The sequence below is a fragment of the Biomphalaria glabrata genome, chromosome 16, assembly GCF_947242115.1.
Source record: "Biomphalaria glabrata chromosome 16, xgBioGlab47.1, whole genome shotgun sequence".
In the NCBI taxonomy this organism is placed as follows: Eukaryota; Metazoa; Mollusca; class Gastropoda; family Planorbidae; genus Biomphalaria; species Biomphalaria glabrata.
Window position 1 is genome coordinate 6,336,482 of NC_074726.1, and position 9,861 is coordinate 6,346,342.

Sequence of the window (9,861 nt, forward strand, 5' to 3'; positions counted from 1 at the left end):
TAAGAACATGAAATACATTATTCGTCATAATCCAGCGAACGTTAAGAAAATAGCGTACTATTATTATTATTATTGCATTTGTATGTACAATGTTACTAGTTGATCTAGTAATAAGGTCTAATAAATGCTAAAAACAAACTTTAACATAATCTGCATGGCTAAGAATCAAAACAGAGTTTCTATGGTGATGCTTTAATGGTTATTCCTTTTAATAATATTTGAATATTGCAGTAAGTACTTTAAATTTTAGACAAAAATATGTCACACTATACATTATTTTTTGGGGTTTGTAAATATATGGCATATTATTATATTAGATTATATCAGCTTCTTAACATTTTTAAAATTGCATTTTGAAATAAATTAAAAAAAATCATTTTTAATTTGTCATGTCTTTTTTCTAATGTAAAATATAATTATCAGAAGATAATCTTGGCTCTTTATTGAACTAAATATTGTTATAGTTTCAACGATAATATAATATATTATAATATAATATAATAATAATAATGCAAGAAATGATCACCTCACCTACTTGATGTGGACAGTTTACTGGGTAGTACTCTATAATAGCCACAGTTTTTGTTCATAATTAGCAACTATGAAGACTTATTACAAGTCAATGGTCGTTGGAACCATTGTGACTGGCGTCTCCCCAAAACAGTTATAATGTTAGTACTCAGGCCAGCTTCAACTGATTTGCTTTTCTGGGTACTAATTCTACTGATTCACAGTTTCACGAGAGACAACCACTGTGTCAATTTCTAAGTTAACTATTTCCGAATGATCCTTGCAGGGATTTGTCTCCCTTCCTCCATCACAAATCATTAGCCCGCAATCGGGGAATATCACTTTTAGTTTTAATACACTGTATTCTCGTCTTTGTCTGTACTGATTTTTAAGATCCTGTTTACGTTTAGCAACAAAATACAATAACATAGAAAAAAAAGAGAAAGAGAAAAGGGGAAATGTAGGGGTGATATAAGGTAACCTGAATAAAAGCGTAGGAAAACGAAAAGAAAATTCTGAGAGATTTCTAAGAAAATGGATAATATAACCAATGTCAAGGACGATAAACTGGTCTTTCAATAGTCATCAATCACGTTTGATGACTAAATTTCTCAAGAGCAGCCCAGGTCAAAGACAGAAACCATAGAAACAAGCTGGCTAGATAAAAAAAAAAGAAGTAACATGTATCTAACGGTTCAAAATATCCAGCCCTCTTAAAAGGAACCATACATAAACTATTTCCAAATCATAGTCAGAAGTAATGAATTGTCCGCCGGAATGAGCTATTTACAAATCGATCTGGCAGGAGAATAACAAAACGATCACATTGCCAACAAATGATATAAACGAGATTAAGTATAGAAATTCAGAATAGTTTCTAGTAGTATGATTTGCTTTTAGCATCAAAGTATAGAAACGAACAAGGTGGATTAGATTTATAGTACAGCAGGTCAATATATCATAACAATACGAATTTAGACACAAATTAATAAATATACAAGGCTAAAAAGAATCCAATGGTTCTTATCAAACATTACTTGCTTGATCATTGCGACTGAATTTTTTCTGGAGAGCTTTCAAAAGACTTTTCTTTGTTTTTTCTGTCCCTTTAGACCTGAGGCTTCGCTGTTCTTCTTTAATTTCTTGTAAACGGGCGTTCGCCAACAGAATTTGTTTCTTTTGTTCTTCCCAAAGCAGCTTGTGTTGCGCCTCGAATTTTTTCCTTTCCTTTTTCCACTGATCTTGTACTTTCTTGGTGAGGTGAAGCTGGGACTCCTCAAAGCGATCTTCATCTTTCTCCGTCATTCGATTCTCTTTCAATTGTTCTTGAAATTCTTTGCGTTGCCTCTCCAACTCAGCTTCGTGCTGTTTCGCAGCTTTGGCCATTGCTTTCTGAAATTTTTTCTTCTCGTCGGCGACTTTCAGGGACAGTGCCGACTCGTCTCTCACTGAACAGATAAGCGACCACACGTGAAGTGCTAAGCTATGCAAAACGCCTGTGCCTTTATCTTTAACTTTAATATGTTCATACAATCTATTGGCTTTTTCCGTCAGTTCCTGCAAATCCTGATCGTGCATCCCAGGTTGGTCGCCGTTTTGAATGGACGTAAGTTTTTGAAAAATTAAATCCGCCTCTATCATTATTGCCTCCTCGATGATGTCTTGATTAGATTTTAAAATGATGGTATCCCTAGATCTCTGCGCTAAGTCGAAATGATCATTTGTGTAACGACTATTTTGAACTTTTAAATTTTGAATCAAACTTAGAAGCTCTTTCACCTGTTTCTTATGTTTTCCCTTGTCATTGGTTTTGTTGTCGAATAAAACGATTCTGTTGCCGCACTCTTTGAGTAATTTAGAAAAGAAAAGGCTGTCTTGAGTTCTGAGCCAATCTTGGAAACTTTTTCTAGTTTCCCTTTCAAACAAATCTCCGCAGGTCATGACGATGATACAAAACTTGCTGAAGAAGTGCTGGCCGAAAATTTCCTTGAGAAGAGTAACGGTGTCCTCGTCTTCTAAAGTAAACCTCGTCCCGTAGCGGACAACCAGCAGAAAGGCGTGATATCCTTCAGGGTTGATGGCGATTGCTTGGGATATAGACTCCAGCGTGTTGACGTTAGCCGCTTGCTTGTCCATGCCTGTGTCTCCGACACCAGGTCCATCGATGACTTTTATTCTTTGTCCTTCTATTTCAGCTACACCGGACTCGACTCGTTTTGTAACCGATGTCAGCGTTGATTTGCTTTCAAAAATTTGGCGTCCCAGTATAGTATTTCCTAGAGCACTCTTTCCGTTGCCCGTTTTACCAATCAGTAAAATGTCGATCTGTTGAATGTTGTTGGCTTTGTAAAACCTTCAGAAAGAGGATAATAGATACATAACACGTCTATAATAAGAAATGCAGTACAACTTATCACAGTATTCACATTAATTTTTAATTATATTTTAAAATATATACATTTCAAATGTACATTTTTGAAGTCTAAGTGAATTATTAATAAAATTTTAAAAAAAATCTTGTGTGAAGCAGGTCTCTTTGAGCGATTGTTCCGAATCGGCGCCTCGCGCCTGGGGGGGGGGGGAAGACCCCTCAATTTAAATTTAGCATGTTTGATTTAAAGGGTTAACTTATTAAGTGTATCATACGATTAACATTACTTTAAGTAGCCACTAGCGCCAATAACGTTTGAACTTCTTCCTATGCATACATATCATAATAAATGCTGATATAATGATTTAATTAATAGTTAAAAATTGTAAATAAAAAAATCCATTAAATTGGGTCCCGCACTTTGTAAGGCCGGCCCTGGCGTCATGACGTAATCACAATAACGATATCTGATTCCTCCACTCCCTGTGTCCATAACTGACGTAAGGTGTTGAGACTCTTAATGAAATGGCGAAGAAAACACGTAAAGGAATGGACTTGACTGTAAGTAAAGTTCCCCTTTCAGGCCTTGTGGTCTATTGGGCAGATGATGTAAAGGTCATCTGTTTCTGTGGCCTACAGTTAAAGAGGGTGTCATGTGGCTTACACAACGACCAACCGCCTTTACTTTTCCCCAACTAATGTCAGGTACCCATTAGAGCTGGGTGGACTCAGAGGCGCCCAAAGATCCCGAAATTAAAAATCCCAGTCTTCACCAGGATTCAAACCCGTGACCCCGGTTCGGAAGCCAAGCGTCTTACCACTCAGCCACCGCGCCACCGGACTTGACTGGGATGTCATTAAAACCAAATATCTATCGTAAATATATAAAACTAGCCCATCCGCAATGTAGCTTACTCCGCTATGTTAGTGACGGGTGAAAACTTCCTGAAAGACAGTTGTCCATTTTTAGGGAGGGCGCAGATGCGGGCGGAAGGGGGACATGGTTGGGCGACGTAGATAATTATATATTGAGAGACTTGTCCTCCCCTCCCCCCCATCTTTTTTTCTGAGCCGCGGTCTCTGTCGCCGCTAAAGTTACGGTGGGTAACTAGTCCGACATGCAGTTATCTCTCCATGAGTTTTTCATCGAGGGTTAGAGAGTTGGCGTGCGTGCGTGGTGTCCCGCATGATTGGGCCACGTGGAGAATTATATATATATAATTATATACATAAATATAACTTTACTTACTCGTTGAAATCACAACATAATGGTTCAGTGGCTCCAACTAAATCTGGTATGTCGTAAATATTTTCATTGAACTAAAAATAGAACAAAAATTATAGAGGAAGTGACAGTTCTTATACATACACACATATATATTTTGGGCGTAGTGAAAATACCATAATTAAAAATCCAAATCTTCATCGAGATTTGAACACCTGGCCCCCCCTCGGTACGGAAGTCGAGTGCTTTACCACTCAGCAACCACGCCCGACAAAAAACGTTGACGGAGATTCAAACTTGGTATCACTCAAGCTAACATCAAGCACACTACGACGGAACCAAAATAATAAATATGTAGATATTGTAATCATTTCTAAAACAAGTTTCATAAGTATGTTCATGCTAGAAAATTCATTGATGCGTGCTATGGACACAAAAATAATAAATTCAGTGGAGTAGTTAGGGCTTTGGGGATCTGGAAGGCTTGACCTCTTTAGGGGCTCTAGTATTTTGACATTCGACATCATGACATAAGATAATGGCTTAATATATAAAGTTAATGTATCTAACTAATTAGGGACCCCCCTCTAGTGGGGGTGTGGGGGATTTAAAAATTTCGAACCCTCACCCCAGCTACGCCATTACTAATCGTCTTCAAGAAGTTTGAAAATAAAAATTAAAAGGTACATTAGCTTCTTCAGTATTCAGAATTTTCAAAGTGTATGAATATTGTAAGCACACACATATAAACCATTTTTAAAATAAGATTTTAAAGGCAGATCTCGTTATTCAATAGCTGTATGAAGATATCAAATATAACAAAACATGGAATATATTATAGAATATTATAGAATAAAGCCTCATCAAGAGGAGTAATTCAATATATACCACGGCATATATTAAATACAATTAATCTCCCTTTTTCAATGCCAAAACAATAATTATTTACGAATAGTTAATAAGCTTATTGGTTATTTTTAAAAAATTTTTTTTACTGATTCTTGTTTTGTCAGGTACAAGAAATAATTTTGCAAACTTTTGTTTACTAGACAAACAGAGTGAGTTGATATAAGCTTTGTAAACAGAACTTTTAAGAACATATTACCTTAGATTTCCGTTTTTGGTGAGACTGATAAATTTTTTTCTGTTTCCTTAACAAACGGTCAAATTTATCATCATCTTGTAACTCCTCTTCTGACGTACTGAGCTCAGAAATGTCATCTTGGTCCGTTAACCCACTTGAACCAGAAGCCATGCTTATCTTAATATCTGTATTAAATGTACAAATCTAATACATACATCAGAAAGTAAGGCGTATGTATATATGCATGTATGTATGTGTGTATGTATGTATGTATGTATGTATGTATGTATGTATGTATGTATGTATGTATGTATGTATGTATGTATGTATGTATGTATGTATGTATGTATATATGTATGAATGTATGTATGTATGTATGTATGAATGTATGTATGTATGTATGTATCAATGTATTTCTGTATGTATGTATGTATGAAGGTATGTATGTATATATATAAAATATATATATATATCATGGGCGTAGCCAGGGGGGGGGGGTTGGGGTTCAACCCCCCCCCCCCGAAATGAACCCCCCACCGAAAGGGGGGGGGGAGTCGGAATTTAGTGACTGATTTTTTGCTTTGATTTTGTTTATTTTAGGTGAGATTTTAATACTAAACCATCACTTGCCTCAGCACAATCAAAGTGGTTTTGAGTTTAAAACCCCCTACCAGAAGGGGTTCGATTTTAAAAATCCCTACTAGGAGTTTTAAGTTTAAACCCCCCTACCAGGGGTTTTGAGTTTTAAACCCCCTACCTGCGTTTTGCAGTTAACTCCCCCTCTTCTATAAAACAAAACAAGAAAAATGCAAACGAAAATCCCCTAATTCCAAGATCACAGTTAAGGAAGATTTTGATTTTAAAACCCCGTTTAAAATTTACGATAAACCCCCTTTTTAATATAAAAAAAAGCTAATTACGCACTCAAAATGTTATGAGCGTAGCTAAATGGCTTTTGACTCAGTTTTGAGTGTAAACCCCACTTCAGCGGGGTTTGAAGGTAAAAAATACCTCTTTAATAATAAAAACAAAGCAAATTATACACTAAAAATGTTATGAGTGTAGTCTAAGGGGTTTTGAGTTTAAACTCCCCTCCAGTGGAGTTTGAAGTTAAAAAGTACCTCTTCAATATAAATAAAAGAAAATTACTCACTCTAAAATCTATGAGCGTAGTCAAAGGGGTTTTGAGTTTAAACCCCCCGCCAGGGGGGTTTGAGGATAAAAATACATCTTCAGTGTAAGAAAAAAAAGCAAAATTACGCACTCAAAATGCTATGAGCGTTGCCGAAAGGGGTTTTGAGTTTAAACCCCCATTCAGAAGGGTTTGGTGCTAAAAATACATCTTCAATATAAAAAAAAGCAAATTTAAACACTAAAATTATTTGAGCGTAGCCAAGCCAATCGGAGGTTCTGAGTTTAAACCCTTCTTCTACAGATGGCTTTTTTTTAAAGTTTAAAACCCCTCCAGATGGTTTTGAGTCTAAGATCCCCCTACAGAGCATTTTGAGGTAGAAATGCCCCAACAGAAGATTTTGACGATAAAACTTCTCTTTTCGATATAATATCTAAAGCAAACTACAGTCACTTAATTCCAAGAGCGTATTCAAGAGAGGTTACACATTTTTACCAGTGGCAGGGCTCCATTAATAAACTGCAGTGAATAGTCATCTACCGAAATCGAAAAACACTAAATGTAGCTCAACAAAGATGGCTAAGACAGATTTTAGGAGTCAGTTATAGAGATCGGGTCTAAATCAAGGAAGTCCTATGCCGAACTGGGAGTCGACCCCTTAGTAAGATTGTGAGAGAACGACGCATGAGGTTTACGGTAAATGTTCTCCGACATAATGAATTACGCATAAGAAGATTTGCAATGATATCCTAGCACAACTTGATGCCACTCATTCATGGAGGTCCTCATGGTAGGTGGGAAGAGGCTTCAGACATTACCAGTGACAGATTTTTATGGAAACAGCTTGACGTCAAATGCTCTGAACGTCGTGGGAGGGTCTAAGTCAGTAAGAATAGCACATTAGGTTTTTGAAATAAAACTTTTTAATAGCAGGAAAATGCACTGTAGATACCTCAAAATATGCATTTTGTTGGTTTTCAATATCAGAAATAGTGCTTGGCTCCTAGCGCTCCCCCAGACCCCTTTGCTAGTAATATCGGGGAATCTACAATTTTCCCACTAACTCATGGAAGAACCTATTCTAGGGCACAATAAACGTCTTCCGAAAGAATGAAGGGTCAGAATGTAAAAAAGATTATGTACACACACACACACACAAATACATATAATTTTTTTTCGCGGGGTGGGGGGGTCGAAAAAATTTCACCCCCCCAAAACCCCCCCCCGAAAAAAAATCCTGGCTACGCCCATGATATATATATATATATATATATATATATATATATATATATATATATATATATATATATATATATATATATATATATACATATATATATATATGTGTGTGTGTGTGTGTGTAAAAGCGGTTAAAACAAAGCAGATCAGCATTTCAAACAGAACTCACAAATCACAAAAAATGCAACTGAAATAGCATGACTATATGGGGCGAGGACAAATTAGGAAAATCAATGCTAGGAAAAAAAATTATGTGTCAGGCAAAAAAAACCCAACAAACTTATACAAGCGTGGTCGAGAGGCCAAGTACGCTTGAACTTTACTAGGCTTGGCAACCTATGAAGGGGTCTCGAGGTTCAACACCCGACTTGAGCAGAGTTGTGTTTACTAAGCGCCTAGAAGCTGCAGGGAAATCCTTCTGCCAGATATCCCCTCAACTATTTAATGATAATGTCCCAGCCATAGCGCTCTGAGCATGCATGCTAAAAGCATGAAAGTATCGTGACATAAAAGGTCAACATCAGGTGAATATAAACCATCCAACTTAAAAATAAGAAGGCAAAAAGGGCTGAAATAATAAATTACTGAGTAACAAATATGGATAAGTCGAGGTTATAATACTTTACGAGCACTGTTGGTGATGACTTGTGTAAAAGACACGCTCATTAGAGTAATCAATCTTATTAGTTATCCTATCTTACTTGATAATATCTCTTCGTAAATATTGAAAGTACAACGATATCATCTGTTTCTATGAACTTAATAGTGATGTGAATAAATATTGGACTTACTTGATGAGGTTGTATTGTGAAATGATTAGTCTTTTATGATAGACGACAAATGAGACTGCCTTGTCTGAATAGGTTTGACAATGTAAGTCACTGCAGGGACATCTTGATAAACTGCATTCTTCCTTTGACTTCGGACTTAAAACACACGTCAAATGTATAAACTTTTTAAATACACAGATATTAATACAGAGATAATATAATAATGCCAAATGTTTGTTCTCTCTGAGACTTTATCAGATTTATATAGGTACCACCTACAATGATCATATGGAGAGGTGTACAAAGTTTATTACCAGGTTATTGTCTTTTATATCAGTAGCTCCCAAACTTATATGTTGATATACCATAATATATATATATATCAATACACATATTCTTCGCGTCGTTTCACAAGAAGAGGTTCTGAAAGGATCATGGAGGGCTCTGACCAGATGTTAGTTTATGTTTGTTTTTCCCCCTAGATAATGAACATGTTATTTCTCCCACACCAATTCTCGGATCAAGTTGAAACTTTAAACAATTATTTATTGTACGTAACAAAAAAAAAAAAGAATCAATTTAAAAAGTTACCAATTAGTCAATTAATTATCGGCAATCAGGGCCGGTCTTAGGCCACTGCGACATGCGGTCGCAGTGGGCCCCGCGCTTTCATAGTCCCCGCGCTAATTCTAGGTCTAATTATTAAATTGCAAAATATATACGAAAAATTCCTGGAAATCTCCTGAAGTTATTAAAATCTCCTGAAAAATAGACAAAAGTGCCATTTATTGGTGTCATTCATTGCGGAAAACGCCAATCGTACGCGATAAAAGAAAAAAGGCATTGTCAGCTTTCATGTAATAAAATGTAATAATCGGGCGAATTTTCACCTTAATCGGAAGGTCCAATACTTTATTTACTTCCATAGTCACTGGCATATAAATATGTCATAGGTTGCAAGGTTCGTAGTGTGATACTAATTTGATCGTAATTTTGTACTTAGAAAAGAATGAATAAAATTCAAAGTCGAATTTTTTTCTAATACTTAAACTTAATTTTCACTTATTATCCTTATTCCCACCCAGACTAGGCCCCGCGCAATCAGTTTCGCATAGGGCCCCGCAATTGTTAGGACCGGCCCTGTCGGTAATTGATTATGTTGTTTGATATTGAATAAGGGAAATAACTTGTACACCACTGAGAGATATTGTTGTAGGTGCGGAGTTATTCCTTTTATATAAGCGTTTTTTTTTCAAGGATTTAAAAAATATTTTGCTTTTTTTTTTTGTTTTTTTTTTTTTAGTTTTTTGATCAAATCGTTGAAACAAATGTATTGGTTTTATGATAACTAGTTTGGTAACTGCGATTGTACCTGGTTCTTGTCTTAAAGACTAATGATGACAGCTCGTGCAATACCGCGGGCATGTTCTCATCCAATTAACATAATTCCGATATGCAGACACGTTCTTATTTTGTAATTCAATTTCTCTCATCCAGTAGTGTATGGGATTCACTGGTGAAACAGTCTAT

At 36.0% G+C, this 9,861-nt stretch overlaps 1 protein-coding gene across 1 annotated transcript; it reads right to left on the reverse strand.

Annotated features, from left to right (window-relative positions):
- Positions 1-336: 336 nt before the first annotated feature.
- Positions 337-8,622, reverse strand: LOC106050215 (uncharacterized). Its single transcript, XM_056013417.1, has 4 exons — positions 8,353-8,622; positions 5,212-5,375; positions 4,131-4,201; positions 337-2,863 (listed from the first exon to the last, which is right to left on the reverse strand). Exons 2-4 carry the CDS (start codon positions 5,359-5,361, stop codon positions 1,537-1,539), a joined length of 1,548 nt encoding a protein of 515 aa, XP_055869392.1. The 5' UTR covers positions 5,362-5,375; positions 8,353-8,622; the 3' UTR covers positions 337-1,536.
- Between the last annotated feature and the right edge of the window lie 1,239 nt (positions 8,623-9,861).

Coding starts and splice junctions, on each gene's coding strand:
- LOC106050215 (XM_056013417.1), bottom strand. CDS start 5,361: ATGGCTTCTGGTTCAAGTGGGTTAACGGACCAAGATGACATTTCTGAG. Junction 4,202..5,211: donor ACCAAAAACGGAAATCTAAG/GTAATATGTTCT, acceptor TTCTATTTTTAG/TTCAATGAAAATATTTACGA. Junction 2,864..4,130: donor TTATGTTGTGATTTCAACGA/GTAAGTAAAGTT, acceptor CTCTTTCTGAAG/GTTTTACAAAGCCAACAACA.